Here is an 18,553-nt window from a genome sequence, read left to right as displayed (position 1 = left end):
AACATCAGGAGAAAAATGACCTCCATGTTCCTGTCATGGTGCTGTTTTTATCTACAAGCTCTCAAATGTCATAATTGATGAAATTTTCTGATGTTCAACTGTCATTACTTCTTACTCTCCTCTTCCATGTTTCATTATATTAAATAGATCTGGGAAGTTTTCCATGGCTTAACATGAGAGATAAAAATTCTTGCCTATCAGATTCTGAGGTGCCATTTCTAACTGGAGATACAATCCATATTGAAAAGTGCTGCCAGATTAGAATAGCAGTGAGTTTATGTGGATACGAAATCACTTGGTAGAATGATTAGAACAGGAAAGAAAAATGCTTAGCTTTTGGAATAAAATAATCATGATATAATGATGACAAAACCATTTATCAGAAACTGATGAATATTTATTTAATGAATCCATGAATATAAATCAGCAAAAATGAGAGTCATCACCTTTGGATTTGACCTATTTCTTGTGACTTATTTTGGTACATTATTTTGTAACTATCTAGCTATTTTAAATGAAATATTTAATTATCAAATTCAACGCACAACATTTCAGGCCCATGGTAAACTAAACAAGTACATTATTATGTAAATAAGAATCCATTAAATAATATTGAAATTCCAATAGTTTAGATAATAGTGGACTTAAACGCATGTTCATCTAATGTTACTGAATATTAATTGGTAAAAACTGTGTGCCAAGTACAATGCAGAATGCTAAACAGTGGTGAACAAAATTGGTACTCTCCTATCTTCAATGAGTTCACTCTTTGGTGGAGGAAACAAACAGTAAACAAAAGTCACTCAAACATCAAGGGGCTTTATAATTATTATTCTGAGGAATATTTTAAAGGAAAATTGTAACACATGGTGGTTTTAATAGAAATCACCTTCAAAACTAAACTCTAATGCCTTCTTTAAGAACATTTCACATAAGCTGAAAGCTGAAGAACAGGCATAGAAAGAGAAGGAGAGGAGGCATAGAAGGTGGAAGAAAGTATTCTGAGCCATGGGACTCATACCTTGCTTAGGCTGCTGAGGACAGTTTATTGGCATTCACTGAGTATTCACAGAATGAATTCTAGTGGGTAATGGAATTCATACATAGTCTAACTCTTTGTACAAGGTCACATATTTCTGATTAGTTATATGCAAAAAATCTTCCTTTTGATGATTTGAATTTTATTATAAAAATACTTCTTTTACTCAATTTATAGTTATTAACAATATCCAAACAAAAAATATTGCTTAATTAACATTTTACCTTGGATGATTTGACTTTTCTGAGAAGTATAAGATCTAAAAAAGAGATTATATAAATATATATATTTTTATAAATATATTTTATATATATTTATATATATATTCTCTCTCTATATATATATTTTTAAAGCAAATTGGGTAATATTATAAAGGTACTTGGGGTGATTATTTGTATGATTCATGATAAAATTTTCTCAAACTTAGCACATGAATATTATGATCATGTACTAGTCCTGAAGTTTAATTTTCTCATGAGTTGCATTTTCTTAAATCCAATTTAAGAACTGGTACAGGACTTTATTACTTACGGCTCAAGTGTGAAAATCGTGGACTAGACAGGAAGCGACTGTAATCCTGCCAAGAAGATGAGTGAACTAATCCATGAGCATGAGAATCTTCGACAAAGCTTCTGTCATCCTAAGAAAGAAAGCAGGACATTTTGGTTCAGTTATTACAAAATGTAAGGACCAAGGCTCAAATGTACTGAAACTGAGACAGAATCTTAATATACAAACTATATTACATGTGAATAGTTTAATACAATTATAATCTTTGAAAAAAATAAAATATATATTAAAGAAAATATACTAAAAAAAGAAATCACTCATTGCTATGGCAGCATGACATATTTCTTTCCAGTCTTTTTTTTACCTCTATGAATAGGATTTATAAATACGGTTATAAAATTGTGTTATTTACATTTACTCTATAAACATTTTCGGAGTCATTATATTATCCTAACCTTCAGCTCAGTGATTACTCATATGCTATCTGGTGGATATAACAAGTTTTGCTCAGCCATTATTTTACTTGGCATTTAGGTGGTTTCCAGTGTCTTACTCCTATAAATAACACTGTGAGAAATATCTTTAAATATATAACCTTTTCCATATTTAGGTCTATTCCTTATGACAAATTCTTAGGTGGAAACACTGAGTCAATAAAAATAATTTGATATTTTTAAATACATTTAGCTGGCCTGCCTTCCATTATGATTAATATTCTTACACATTCAGCAAAAGTTTAAGACAAACAAAAATGACCACACAAAAGTCTCTCTTTTTATGTGTTGTACGAATGTATCCTTCTCCCCAAATCTTAGCTGAAAAAGATGATTACAACTTTAAATAAGTTTACTAATTAAGCAAATTAAAGTAGGTGATTTAATATACATTCATAAAGAGTAAAATAATAGCAGTTTTCTCATGAATTTTTTTCTAATTATTTATTATTCTTTTTTCTTTCTTTTATTCATTCATTTAATAATAATTTATTAGACACATATTATGTACTGAACAAAGAACAAACAAGACATTGGGGTGTATGATCAGGAAACCTTAAGGCTGGCAGGGGAGAAAGGTATAACAAACTACACAAAATATATTATTAAAAATTGTGATAATTGCTATAAGAGCAAGAAATAATAGGAATATGCCAATTTAGACTTGAGATCCAAAGAGATCCTTCTGGAAATTGATACTGAAGGCAGTATTTCAATGCTGGGTATGAAATCTGTGAGTCACCTAAAGGGAAACTTATGGGTAGGGATGGGAAAACTAAAAGGGAAGTAGGGAAGCAGGGAATGATGTCACAGACCATGTGAGTACTGAAATGAAAAAGAGTTGGTGTGTTTGAGAACACATGGAAGACCTCATGGATTAGGAATACTGAGCCTCTGCAGAGGAAGGTGGTCATAGTAGGTCCAGACGTGGGTAAAGGCCATGTTTAAGATTTGGGACTTTTTTCTTAAATACAATCAGAAGGCAATCAAGAGTTTTAAAAAGTAAAATAATAGCTTTGAGTTACATTTTCAAAGATTACTTTGGCCTATGTGTGGAGAACATATTGGAGTGGGCAAGTGTTGAGGTGGGAATACCAATTAAAAGGCTGTAACTGGGGATAACTGTGAGTCTGGAGAGTGGAAGAGATCAAGAATTTTGCTAATGATTACATAGCAAAAGGTGGCTTTAAAAGATTCCTCAAAACATGGTCCCCACCTAGTAAGGCCTCAGGTAGCTTGATGAATTAGGTGTCATTCTCTGCACCAGCTACCAACTTCTTAATTTTTTGTCACCAAGAAAGGCAAAGTTTGTACATATTTGTAAAAGGCCAATTTATTTTGAGCAAAAAAGGCATGTATATAATCCTCAGATGGTTGAAGATCTGAGCCTTTTAGCCTTTATGTACTAAGGAATTTAGTTCTACATAAGATGCAGATCCTGAGGTTTTCAACCACGTGATTTTTTTTTTTTTTTTTTTTTTTTTTTTAGTGCTAACACATTGTGGGGATTTCATTAGAAATAGGTGCTGCTCACTGTAGGATTTCTGGGAAAGAAATTGTGTCTCAAGTATACTCCAACAACCACTTTTAAATACTCCAACAACCAGGGGAAATTAGAGTCAGACAAGCTAGTAATTGTGGTAGTTCAGATGTGGATACTAAAGGCCTGGCTGGAGTTGGAAAATGCATAAATGGAAAGGAAGGTGATGGTCTCCACTAATGCTAGAGAACTCCACTAAATCATGGTTTAGTCTGTAAGTACAAAAAAAAAGTGTAATGATATGGTTTCCCACTAAAAGATGCTTTGATGACTATGGCATGATAAGAGAAAAGAAAGACAAGAGAAAGCAAGATAAAGCAAATACACATTTTGCCCACTGACACTGGAACTGGAAAGATGAGAAAGGGTAGACTGCAGATTGGGCATTTTCATGGAGAAGCTCCTGTATGATGACCTCAAATGTGTCTACTGGAGGAATAATGAAGATAATTAAATAATATTCATTTTTCCTCAATGGCTTGATTCTAAAATTTAAAACAAAATCAACTGGCATCAAAACACAGGTTATATCTTTTCCATTTTACATAAATAATACATATTTAATGATAAAACCAGCTTCTAGGAATACAAGGCTAAAATAAGGCACTCACATATTTCATTCCTTAGCCAATTTGGAAAATACAATAAAACATTTAGAAGAAAAAAATAATCCACCAAATTAGCTTATTAACCCAATTTAAGAGTACAATTTTCCAGTTTTTGTTTATAAATATCTATTTATAAACCATTTTATAAACCATTTGTTGAATATTTTGTTTCCTGCTCTTTGTCTCTTTCTCTCACTTAACACATGTGCCTTACATGCTATTCCCAGCCCCTCCTACTTTTTGCAAATAACACTATATGGAAAATTTTCAATCGTCATCATCACAGTTACATCATAGTATATTTTATAAATTTACTGTCATAAACTTAAGGTTGATTCCAGCTTTTTTTTTTTTTTTCCTACTGTAAGTAACCATTTGGTAAATATCTTGGTAAAAAAAGCTATGTTCAAATTTTATTTATTTAATATAGATTACTAGAACTGGGATTTCTGAATAATACATTTTAAGGCTGTTTATTCATATTCATTTCATTTTATTTAAATTGTCATACATAAAGTGAATCACACTATTACCTGTTTATACTTTTAAGGTCATAAGGATTTCTATTAATGTACCTTTTTCATTCCTAAACTTAGCCATTTGTATATTCTTTCTATTCAGTCTATTTAGTTGTGTTTTGTGGTTGCTTTTTTTTTTTTTTTAATTTTATAAATTTTTCTCAAGGAAACCAGCTTTGGTTTAATTTATTTTTTTCTATTTATTTGCTTTTTATTTCATTGATTTCTCTTTTTATTCCTTCCTTATTGTTACATACTTTGTGTGTTATTTGCTCTTTGTTTTCTAATTTCTTATGATGGAAGTTTAGATTGGTGACTTCAGATCGTTATTCTTTTGTAGTATACATATGTGATGCTACCAATTTTCCTCTGATCACTTTTTAGTTGTTCCCCATAGATTTTCATAAGTTGTGTTTTTATTTTTATATAGTTAAATATTTATAATTCCTTTGCTTTTCTTTCTTCACCTATTCTTGGATAATTTAAAAATAAGCTGTTTAATTTCTAAATATTTGGGAATATCTTAGATATCTTTCAATTTCTGGTTTCATTCCTGTGTAGGAAAACAACACATCATTTCAATCTTCTTAAATTTATTGAATTTTTATCACTCAGAGTATATCCTGTCTTGGAGAATGTTCAATATGTACTTGAAAAATATGTGCAATTAGTGATTGTGTGTGGAGATACTACTCTATAAATATTAGTTAGGTGTTGTTGTTTGATATAAAATATTAGGTGTTGTTGGTTGTTTAAGACTTCTATATCAGGACTGATTTTTATTCTTATGATTTTGTTAATGATTAAAAGAAGAATATTAAAATTTCCAAATACAATTACAGATTAGTCTATTTTTCTTTTCGGCTCTACCCACTTTTGCTTCAAATATTTTGATACTTTGTTAATAGGCGAATATACACTTAAAGCTGTTATCCTTTCTTTTACAATGTTTGATTTATTTATCATCCAACTACCCACGTTTTTTTTTTTCACACATAGAAAATGAGGAGGTTCAATTTTAATATAACTTTCAGTACTAACATTTTATATCTTCGAAGAACTGTCAGAATCCCCCATATTACCTTGAAATAGAATCACAGAAATTAACATTGAAAGAAATATATTTCATAATCTCTTTGCATAATCAGTATTCTAGAATATGAAAAAAATACTTTCATCTCCTCCAATTCTATATTGCTATTTAATCTGTGAAATTTCTATAGAAGTAAATTTTAGAAGGTGATTATATTCTTTTTAACTCTTGCCTGTTGTTGAATCAAATTCTTAAATACAAAAAAGAAATATTTATTAAAAAGAAAGAGTCACTGCAATTTCAATAAACTCAGCTTTTGCTTTTACCAATTCTTATATCCTTAGTACAAGGACCTATTTTTATTGCTATCTTAAGTCTCAACAAGCTAGTTAGCCAGGATTCTCTGAAAAAATTCCATTGGATGAAGAAACTTGCATTTTCTAATATTTTCACTGGGCTTCTTCCACTTCTCTTTCATAACCCACATTGTAATTTCTTAAAATCTGTTCCAACCTGACTATATTTCTTTGCTAAACTGATATCTAATGATTAATATTTATGGATGCCCACCAAATATTTTTCTCTCAGGAATACTATAAGTTCAAAGTTTATAAGATAAATGATACATTTAATTGATGAATTTTAATTTATCCAATCTTTCCCTGGAGAGAAAGAAAAAACACATAGGCATTTCTGAATCAGTGGCAGAAATGTTTTCTTGAATTTGTCTCTCATCAAACAATGTACCATCTCTCCATTTATGCTCACTATGAAGTCCCAATATTCCATCAATGCTCAAGCAAGTTTAACCTCTTTCTCAGCAAACTTTATTCCTACTTGAAAGTTCAACCTTGCAGATGGTTGCCTTAAAATCTGCCCTTAGTAACTCATTCTGCATGCTCGATAAGTTAGATTTTAATCTCCATGAGGGTGAGGCTTTGATTACTTTCATCTTCCCATCACATATGATCATTTCTTTTTTGTTATGTTTTTCTTTTTATTTGTTTTAATTAATTATACATGACAATAGAATGCCTACATCATACATAAATGGAGCATAACTTCTCATTCTTCTGGTTGAACATGATATAGAATTACACCAGTCGTGTAATCATATATGCACATAGGGTAATAATGTCCAATTCATTCTACTACCCTTCGTATCCATATCTCTCCCTTCCCCCCTCTGTCTAGTTCAAATTACGTCTATTCTTCCCTAGACGCCTCCCGCCTCCATAAGCCTTACTGTGAATTAGCATCTGCATATCAGAGAAAACATTAGGGCACTGGGTCTTTGGGATTGGCTTATTTCACTTAGCATGATATTCTCCAGTTCCATCTATTTACCAGCAAATGCCATAATTCATTCATCTTTAAGGATGAATAATATTCTATTGTGCATGTATACACCACATTTTCTTTATCCATTCATCTGTTGAAGGGCACCTAGGTTGGTTCCATAGTTTAGCTATTGTGAATTGAGCTGCTATAAACATCTGAGGTACATGTGATAAAGATTTTCTCCCATTCTGTAGGCTCTCTCTTCACATTCTTGGTTGTTTCCTTTCCTGTGAAGAAGCTTTTTGGTTTGATTTCATCACATTTTCTGATTCTTGGTTTTACTTCTAGAGCTACAGGAGTGTGGCCATTTTGACAATGTTAATTCTGCCTATCCAAGAGCATGGGAGATCTTTCCATCTTCTAAGATCTTCTTCAATTTTTTTTTTCCTTAGTGTTCTACAGTTTTCATTGTAGAGGTCTTTCGCCTCTTTGGTTAGATTGATTCCCAAGTATTTTATTTATTTATTTGAGGCTGTTGTGAATGGGGTAGTTTCCCTGACTTCGCTTTCAGTGGATTCATCATTGATGTATAGGGACATATTTCATTTATGGGTGTTCATTTTATATCCTGCTACTTAGCTGAATTCATTTATTAGTTCTAGTAGTTTTCTGCTGGACTTTTTTGGGTTTTCTAAATATAGAATCATGTCATCAACGAATAGTGATAGTTTGAGTTCTTCTGTTCCTATTCTTATCACTTTAATATCTTTTTCCTATCTAATTGCTTTGGCTGGAGTTCCAATGATGATGTTAAATAAAAGTGGTGAAAGAGGGCATCTTGTCTTGTTCCAGTTCTTGAAATGCTTTCAATTTTTTTCCACTTAGAATGACGTTGGCCTTGGGTTAGCCTATATAACTTTTACAAAATTAAGATATGATGTTTTTCTAGTATTTTGAACATGAAGGATGCTGCATTTTGTCAACTGCTTTTTCTGCTTCTATTGAGTCTTGATGTGGTGAATTACATTCATTGATTTCTGTATGTTGAACCAAACTTGCATCCCCGGGATGATCCCCATTTGATGGTGATGCCTTATCTTTTTAACATGTTTGTATGCAATTTGCCAGAATTTTATTGAGAATTTTTGCATCTATGAACATAGATATTGGTCTGAAGTTTTCTTTCCTTGATGTGTCTTTATCTAGTTTTGGTATCAGGGTGATACTAGCTTTACAGAATGAGTTTGGAAGGGTTCCCTCCTTTTCTATTTCATGAATAATTTAAGGAGTATTGGTGTTAATTCTTCTCTGAAGGTCTGGTAGAACTCGGCTAAGAATCTGTCTGGTTCTGGGCTTTTCATGGTTGGTACGCTTTTGATGGTGTCTTCTATTTCATTGCTTGAAACTGATCTATTCAAATATGTCCTCCTGATTCAGTTTAGGTAGTTCACATGTCTCGAAATTTGTTGATATCTTCAAGACTTTTTATTTTATTGGACTATAAATTTTCAAAATAGTTTCTGATTATCTTCTGTATTTCAGTAATGTCTGTTATGATATTTCCTCTTTTTATAATGATTTTTTTTAGTAATTTGAGTTTTTTCTCTCTGTCTCTTCATTATCTGGGCTAAGGGTTTCTCAATTTTATGTATTTTTTTCAAAGAACCAACTCTATATTTTGTCAATTATTTTGAATTGTATTTTGTTTAAATTTTATTGAATTCAGCTCTGATTCAATTATTTCCTGTTTCTACTGATTTAGGTGTTGATTTGTTTTTTCTAGGTCTTTTAGGTCATTTATTTGTTGGCTTTCTATTCTTTTAATAAATGAGCTCAATGCAATGAACTTTCCTCTTAGCATTACCTTCAAAGTGTCCCAGAGACTTTGATATGTTGTATCACTGTTCTCATTTACCTCTACGTATTTTTTTATTTCATTTCTGATTTCTTCTGCTATCCATTCGTCATTCAATAATGTATATGATCATCTCTTTATCAAAGTACAGAAATTCCAATTTGCAATTGTGGAATTTGGGACATGGGAGACACTGTCACATCCTGTTTTTTCATGTAAGAAATTAAGGGGGCTGGATCAGATCTCCTTTAAGTCCTCAAACATTTTACATTCTATCAACCTATTCAGTCTGGATAGACACACTGCACAGGCAGCACTTAAAACCATGCTAACCATCTTTATCATAAGAAATTCAACTGATTCAATAATACTATAAACCCAAAGCAATACTCATCCACCAGAATAACATTCATGAGAATACTGTGCTAGATCAGGTCATCTGAAGCTCAGTAGTTTTTCTAATAATACTAATACACTTATCCTTACTAATTGGTATTATATGGTCTAAAATTCTATATTTCTAGAAAACCACTAATAAAAAACTCTTTATTCCATTTTCATGTATTTTCTGTCTACTTCAGATTTGACTTAATGTGACTTTATTTTCAAAAACCAAATCTACTAACAGTAGATAAAAATTTGTTGCCAACAAGAGCACTCAATAGATCGTGCCACTGAATTAAAGACAGAAACATAAGATGTTTTAGAAATGCTGGCCTCATTTGAAACACTGCTTATTCTCTTAAAGTGAGCATTTTAAAGGAAATGATGATTGTTTGAGTGTATATATTATTAATTATATGCCTATTAAAAGCTAATAAATTTAACTGATATTCCTTATACTTTTAGACTTTTAGGACCTAGAATTTACATTCGATATTAAAAATGGCCTCTCTGAATTTCTTCACAATCTTTGCTTTTCTAATGTCCCTGTTGAGTAATTTATTTAGTGACTTGTTAAAAGAAAAGGAGTTGGTAAAATGGAGCTCTATTAGGTTTAAAACTTAATATGCTTAACTAAGTTCCATGCTGATCCTAATAATCAGTCTAATCCATTACTATTTTTAGTTTTTATTAAAAGAAAAAAAATCCCCTTTCAGTTGGCAATATTTTGGGTGATTTGTAAAGAACAAGATGAAATCAACTAAACATTATGGCAGCAGGTTAGTCTTGTTCACTTCAAAAGAACAAAAATCCATTCAGATTTTATGATTTGATTGCTTACAAAGTTTTGGGTGTGCTGGAAAAATAAACAACTATTTTTTTTTATTTTTGTTAGAATACCAGAAAGGCTGAAGCTAGAAAAATATTATTTTAAAAAATCACCAACTTAACATGTATGATCTCTGTGTATTCTGGAATCAAAGATGCCACACTATCCAGGAAAACAGCATTTCCTAAGCTTTGGTATTCTAGTTATATTTTCTTTAATAAGCTCACACAAATTTACCTTTTAATCTCCGTATAAGAGTGGCCTAAAGAATATGACAAATTGGTTGGGATTGAGGGAAGCACAGAGATACATTTGCATACTAGTTCATATATAATTTCTTATCAGAGCATGGAGAACGGAGGTTATAAATAAGATAATTGGGGTATTATAAGGTTAATACTCCATCAAATTCCCCCAAGATTGCCACTATTGTTTCCAAGAAATATCTGTAAAATTACATGAATAATACACTATTGACATATTTTTATAGTCATTAAAATAAAAAATGTTTATGCACCACCTACAATCTTGAGTTTCACTAGGAGTTATGTGTAGTGTGTTTTCAAAGCCACTGTCGTAGAAGATTTAAGTTAGAAATAGCTGACTTGAGAGAGAAAGTGCTAAAAGCCATTAATTGCTATAAGCAAGGCATAAATATATCACAGAGAGATATAATGAGGGAGAAATGACTTCCAGGGACAAACATTTACTTATATCGCACATGTGCTTACCTCAAACAAATACAACAAAGGACTTTGCAATCTCTATCTTCATAAATGCTGCTGAAAGCCATTATCCAGACATCCTCACCTACTTCATCTTACCCTGTGCAGCATCTGCTTTGTTAAAAAGCAGTTGCAAAAATGCCAAAAAAATTCACTGGAAAAAGGGTAGCCTATTTAACAAATGGTGCTGGCAAAACTGGAAATCCGTATGTAGCAAACTGAAATTAAACCTCTATTTCTCACCCTGCACAAAAATCAACTCAAAGTGAATCAAAGTCTTAGGCACTAGAATAGAGAAGCTGTACCTAATAGAAGAAAAAATAAGCCAAAATCTTCACCCTGTTGGCCTAGGATCTGACTTCCTTAACAAGACTCCTAAAACACAAGAAGTAAAATTAAGAATTAATAAATGGAATGGATTCAAATTAAAAAGCTTTTTCTCAGCAAAGGAAACAATAAAGGGAGGAGAGAGCCTACAGATTGGGAGAAAATCTTCACCACACACACCTCCGATAAGGCATTAATTTCTAGGATATATAAAGAACTCAAAAAACTTAACACCAAATTTGTTGATAAGAAAACAACAAATAACCCAATCAATAAATGTGCTAAGGAACTGAACAGATACTTTACAGAAGAATACAATAAATCAATAAATATATGAAAAAGTGTTCAACATCTCTAGCAATTAGAGAAATGCAAATCTAAACTACTCTAAGATTTTATCTCCTGTCAGAATGGCAATCATCAAGAATACAGGCAACAATAAATGTTGGCGAAATGTACACTCATGCATTGCTGGTGGGACTGCAAATTGGTGCAGGCAATATGGAAAGCACTATGGAGATTCCTTGGAAAACTGGGAATAGAATCACTATTTGACCCAGCTATCCCATTCCTTGGTTTATACTCAAAGGATTTGAAATCAGAATACTATAGTGTCACAGCCTCATCAATATTTATAGCAGCTCAATTCACAAGAGCTAGACTATGGAATCAACCTAGGTGTCCCTCAATAGATGAATGGAAAAAGAAAATGTGGTATATATACTCAATGGAATATTACTCAGCTAAAAAGACGACTAAAATTATGGCATTTGCCAGTAAATACTTGGAGTTGGAGAATATTATGCTAAGTGAAATAAGACAATCCCACAAAACCAAAGGCCGAGTGTTTTCTTTAATATGTGGATACTATTTCACAATAAGGTGGGGGGCACTAGGGAAGAATAGTGTTACCTTAGATTAGGTAGAGGGAGTGATGGGAGGGAAATGGAGGGAATGTGGGGACAGAAGAGATAGTAGAATGAAACAGACATTATTACTGTATGTATATATGTGACTGCAAGACCAATATAATTTTGCAACATGTACACTCAGAAAAATGAGAAATTATATCCCATCTATGTATAATATATCAAAGTACATAAATGGATTCTACTGTCATGTATAATTAAAACAAATTAATTTTTTTTTTTAAAGCAGCTGCATACTAACTCTTCAACTAGAAGTTAAAAACCATGATTTTCCTTATAGGAGGAAGGAAAATAGGAAAAAAAATGCTTTCTGTAATTTTACTAAAAAATTCCAATGCTAATTAAAACCATATATTTAGTACTGGTAAAGGTAACAAATAGAGATTTCTTGGACAAACTCATGCTCCTCTGTGAATTCAGATTAGCAATGGTGTGTTACTGGCTGACTTTGGGACATTTTGTTCTATTTGAAACAGCTGGGACGGCAAGGGAGCTTGTATGTCCTACAGAAACTCAATTAGGCCGGATGGAAAAGAGGCCATGAATGCTTCTGTAGTCTACAGAGAGGCAGTGAAAATGTGTTAGATTCAGCTTTGAACTGAATTCTAAATATAAGTTTTTAGATCAGGCTTTGTTCAATTAGCTTGGCCATCTTAATACAACATAATATTATTGTATTTTTATAATATGCCCTTATAATTGTGTTTCTTGTGCACTGCTCAAAATCTCAACAGGTTTCTAGAAATCTGATCATTTGTGTTCTGGTGATCTCATTCTTGGTGAATGAGATCAGCTCCAGCCTTGGGTTGAAAGAGAACTTGACTTGCCCACTTGCCAGTCCTTTCCAATGGTTGTGTGGTCATACTGGATGTTTCAGTGCTTTTTAAAAAACAGCAACAACATGAAAGAAGCCAGCTGCCAACACAGTTCTGCTATTCCAACAATTATTTGTCTGTCAACAGCAATATGGGCAGACTTCTACAACTGAAATGCTAACAAAGGACCTTTTGCAAATTCAGATGTGAATAAAACACTTCTCTGCACTTTGTCATTATAAATCTCTTTTCAAAAGCCTTGTGAGCATCTTTCTTTTCTCTGAACCATGAAAGAGGTTTATTGGGGTCACCTTTATTACATTTACCCTTTTCTCCTTTGTACTTCTATTGTTTGTGTGAAGGTTTTAAACTGCTAAGGGTTGGCAGTGATTTTTCTTATGCCATTCTCTTGAGTCCCTAGCACAGTGCATTGTGTATTAGTAGAAACCCAACAAATATTCAGAAAATAACAACAAACATGAATATCCTCTGACTAGAACAGGAACTCCAAAAGGGCTCACTGATTTATGCCATGAATGTTTCAGGCATATAGATGGTGCTCAACAAATACATATTAAATGGATGGATACTTTTATGCTTTTCCAAAGGGCTTGGGCAGTATTTGGTAAATAAGGAAAAGAAAATATTTCATATAATATATAAAAGAAGATTGCCAATTTCCTTTCTCTAGACCACGTATTGGTAAATTTCTCTACAGATGGTCAGATAAATACTTCAGGCTTTGTGGGCCATAGTTTCTGTTGCAACTACTTAATTCTACAATTAAGTAGTGTAAAAGCAGTCATAGAAAACGTGAATAAGTGGGTGGGTTGTATTTTAATAGACCTTTATTTACAAAAGTAGTTGGTAGGCAAGATTTAACCCCATGAGCAGTTTGCTAACTTCTGGTCTAGAACAATAATGCAAGATTTATCTGCTAGAATTAAGATGATTAAGTAATTATTCTCCATCTTTCAAGATCATGCTTTCTCCATCTTCATATGCCTATACCCCATCTCCACTCCCAATAGTTAGTACAGTGTTTTGCAATATCAAAGCTACAGTATGTTTATTGAGTTAAAAAGAATTCTTTACTAACTTATTTCCTGAAACCACGTGCAGTTCTCAGCAGAATCTCTCAACTCCAGTTCTTATAATGTGCCTTTTCTTTGAACTCTGTTCTAACAAAATTGTGGGAAAATTTAATAACTTGCTGAAATACTGTCTTATGAAACTGATGTTGTAGTAAATGGGACATCTTTTCTCTTGGTAGAAAGAGTTCCAATTTCTCTTATTTGTAGCATTTTCTTCAGCATGTCGATGATTTACCAGATTACTGATTATCCACAGAGCAAAGAAATGATTTCTCACACTGTACCTAAACACAGGCTTCTTTTGAAGCTGATTTCCTTCTCAGTCTCTTTAAGTAATTGATTTAATAAAAAAACATATAAGCAAATGACCACTCATGTCTACAACTGGCAAAAACGGGTTCTCATGTTTCCTCTGCAGAGACTACAAAATATGTGATATTCCCAAGAGTTTTGTGTTGGATTACCACACTATTTCAGGGCAGGCATCTGCTATGTTTAGTGATAGTCTATGTACTCGTCACTGAGATAGAAATACGTTTTAAAATGTATAAGTAGTATTAATGTGGCATAACACCATCAAAAACTATGCTTTCTGATTCTATCGTATACTTGTATCACCTTTTGCAAATTTTCAAACTTGCTTCTCATTTTGCCAAGTGTTGGCTTCTCTTACAAACCAGGCCTGATTTTATCTTCAGCTGCAAATGTAATTTTAAACAGAACTACAATGAGATTACTTGCTGAACATGTTAAACATTCATAGCTTTGCCATATGCTATTACGGAAATTGCATTGATTTATAGCAATTTTAGGTGCCACTAGATAACACTGATTCACCTGACACCAAACCTAGTGTATTGGAAAATAATATTTTAAATGTTCTATTTGCATTCAGACCTCTGATGAACTCATGGGTTTGTACTGTGTTAATGTATTTTTGGAGAAAACTTTTACATATTAAAATTTGGTCTTACACTTGGTCACTTCAGGAAAACTTTGTGATCTAAATTTGTATTATATTAGCATAGTATTCAAAGATGTAGATTACAGAAACCAGGTAGAGTTAGGTCTTAATACTGATTTGACCACTTAATTACTCTGCAGCCTTGCTTTCTCCAACAGCAAAGAGAGAAAAAATAATGTCCCCAACCTGATAGGGTTGCTGGGAGGATTAAATATAATAATGAACACAAGCTTTGAAACACCTACAAGAGGTGATTTCATGTAATTTGTTCTAATATATGCTAAATAATTAGTAATTATCCTTACTTATTGTTGCCTAAATGTTGTATTCCTGTTTAAGGAGAAATGCTTAAGCATATGGAACCTGCTGGGAATGATGGAAGATGATCTAGGGAACTTAAAAAATTGCCATAAGAGAGAACAAGGTCACTGCTCTAGTTAATAATACTAATAATACTAATCTATGAAACCAAAGATAAAAAGGAACAAAGTCATAAGAAAGTTATAAGAAAGTCATAACAAAGTCCTCTTCATAGTAGAAATATCAATAATGTGGCATAATTGTGTTAATTTTTGTTTAGGATGGAGGAAGCATAGTGCTCATTTTAAGCATGCTAAAGAGAATTTATGGAAATGAGCACTGAACATTCTATCCAATTATATTCAGAGGAGGGAGTAAATTTCTTAGAAATAATTGTATTTGGCTATAGTAAGTGAATATATACAGCATACTGAATATTCATAATGATTAAAACTTGTAACAATATAAAGAAAGCCATAGAGCTTTTTGAATTTTTTTTTTTAGGGGGGGGTTGGTAATTGGCTTGGAGTGCACATTAGAATATACATTGATTCTCTCTAAGTCAGTATTCTTGATACAGGGAAATTTTGCCCTCCAGGGGACATTTGGCAATGTCTGGATGCATTATGGGATGTCACAACTTGGGATAGGGAATGTTACTGGCATCTAGTGAGGAGACTCTAGGGATGTTGCTAAATATCATAGGATGCATATGGCAGTATCTACAACAAAGACTTATCTGGCCCAAAATGTCATAATGCTGAAGCTGAGAAACTTGGCTCTAGGCTAAGAAGTTTTCAAGGCCAAATGGGTTTATCCATCTGTCCCAGATGGGTATTAGGCAGGCCTAGGGAATGATATGGTTTTGCCAATATGGCAAATCCTCACAGTCTGCTATGTGTTGATTCCATGTTTACAAATCATAAGCAGAAGTATTAGCATTAAGTTGATGCACCTGGGAGAAGAATGAGTGGAAATGTGAAGACTATTGCTTACAAAAGACTGTATAGTAGTTGATCTATGGGGGATTTGAGGGCTGAAAGAAGCTGGACTTACACACAGAGCAGGTCAACCATAGTAAGACTTTGACCAACCAAGTGACTAGGGGTTTCCTGCCTTATGATTTCTTCAGCAGCATCAATTCCCATAAAAATAACTTACTGAGTAACAATGTCATAGACTAAAAGCTTAGTTCTCTGTCAAAATGTTGTAGGCACAATTTTTGGATTTTTTTTTTTTCTTCTCTAATCCCATTGAATTGAAAATCTATTCCATGTATCAAAGAAAATCTTTTCTTTCAAAAATGTCCTTCCACAAACACTATGAGGACTGTTTAAGAGGTCGTAAGCTTCAACAGGAATAGTGCTTAAAGACTGAGAATAATCATAAAGAACATTACTTTGAGGGTTTTCATTCTGTACTTGGTATCATCTTGTCGCCGCTGAAAAGGATCTCTGTGAATTCTGAATTTAGGGTATCTCCCATCAGTTCTCTCACATAAACTGCGGGAATTCTGAAAAGAAAAAAAAAAAACAATAAAAGATCTAAATTGGTCAGAGAAAGAAAAATCAGTGTTTGAAATTAGAATAAGAAAATAACAATATGTAGATAAGAAATAATCACAGGCATTTTGAGAGCACAAAAGGAAAAAGAGACCATCAAGAAAACAAAAAGAAAGAAAATGGACAGTGTGGACACTACCATACCACACTGTTTATTTACGTTCTTTCAGAAACTAGTCAGTATGTCGGTTAGAAATGACTGGCATTCATTAGATGAAAGGAAAAAGTGTTAGTGACAATTAGCTGCCCAAAGATAGTCAGAGTTACCACATCACTTTTGGATGTTATATATTATACTTCAAAATTATACATGGTATCAAAATATTCTCCTTGTTTAAAAGATATTGCCTTTAAAATTGAAGCCCTTTTATTTCACTTCTCCATAAACATTATCTTTTAAATATTATATTACATAGATTTTTTAAATTTAAAGAGATCTCAGTCTTCATAAGCATTGAAATTCAAGTAATAGGGAAATGAACTAGGACAATAACTTTGGTCTTTGTACTCTCTGTTCTCAGCTCATTGAGTTTTAGAAAGTTTCAGGGATTTGAAAAATACAATCCATCTCTAATAATCTAAAGGCTTTATGTATTTTTAACTTAAGGTGATGTCAAGTTGTTCTCATGAAATTGATTTAGTAAATGGACTTAATTTACCCATATAGATGGCTTTAGAGGACAGACAGAATGGGTTTTATGTTAAGAGGCAGCAAGGCAAAAAACAGAATTAGATCTCACTTCTGACTAGTTTATATACTGCAAGCTTCAGTTTCCCCATCTGTAAAATAAGGAAATAATGCCCATACAGGTTGTCTCTGAAGATTAGAAGATCCGCTTGAATCTAATATATGAAATATGATATGTCAAGAGCTTTGTAATATTTTGAACAACCAATAAAAAAAATAAAATTAAAAAAAAAAGAAAATGTATCATATTTAGCCGCTGTTTGCCAAATAGTCTGTGCTATTATGCACACTGGCCATATGTGTGCATAATACTCCTTTCCCTTTTAAAGGTAGAGATTTCACTTTCAATGTATCAGAAAGTACAATTCTGAACTTTGAAAAATATTCCCCCTAGAAATTTTACTATAAAGGCATTTTTATGAGTTTGTGTATACATAAGCTAGATGTGAAGATAATTACTAGCCCTTAGCATAAAAATTAATAATAATAAACCTTTCAGTAACAGTGGTGAACACAACTTTTGAATTGTACTTAGGAACATTCAGTTCAATGAAGATCAAGGGGAACCAGTGAACTGTTACTGGAGGTTAAATTCTGTATGTTTTTATTGGTATAAGTCAGGCATCTGTTTCTCAGTGAAAAGTACCACCTGTTTCCAATACTCTCTCTTGCCCGATCCTTTGTTCACTTAGATGACTTCTGTTAGCACAGGAAAAAAGGGAGAAAAAAATATGGGTATAACATATTCCCTGCTATGGACTGAATAAGGATAAAAAGAAATTACATGGTCTTAAATAGTGATTTCAGTGAATATACAAGCATTATCTCAAGAAAGAATCAAAACTTTAATAATATTGATAATATGTAAGCATATTTCAAGAATGAATCAAAAACCTCAATAAAATATACTATAAACAGTTTTCTCCTATTTGTAATAGTCTAGATTTTAGGATGTGTCCAGTCAAGCTAAGATTGATCTCAAAAATATTTAGTTACTGAATTCACACACACACACACACACACACACACACACACACACACACACTCACACACACAAG

The 18,553-nt window shown here is 32.5% G+C and overlaps 1 protein-coding gene across 2 annotated transcripts in view; it reads right to left on the bottom strand.

Moving 5' to 3' along the window:
- The window catches only part of Cep128 (centrosomal protein 128), a 387,702-nt gene that overhangs the window by 9,683 nt on the left and 359,466 nt on the right, over positions 1-18,553 (bottom strand). For both annotated transcript variants that reach the window (XM_076848049.2, XM_076848048.2), the window contains exons 24-25: positions 16,645-16,758; positions 1,571-1,679 (exon numbers count right to left, since the gene is read on the bottom strand). In XM_076848049.2, coding sequence (XP_076704164.1) covers positions 1,571-1,679; positions 16,645-16,758 — 223 coding nt within the window. The remainder of the gene's footprint in view (positions 1-1,570; positions 1,680-16,644; positions 16,759-18,553) is intronic.

Source organism: Callospermophilus lateralis, chromosome 3 (genome assembly GCF_048772815.1).
Source record: "Callospermophilus lateralis isolate mCalLat2 chromosome 3, mCalLat2.hap1, whole genome shotgun sequence".
Classification (NCBI taxonomy): domain Eukaryota; kingdom Metazoa; phylum Chordata; class Mammalia; order Rodentia; family Sciuridae; genus Callospermophilus; species Callospermophilus lateralis.
This window is presented reverse-complemented; position numbering and strand designations above follow the sequence as displayed.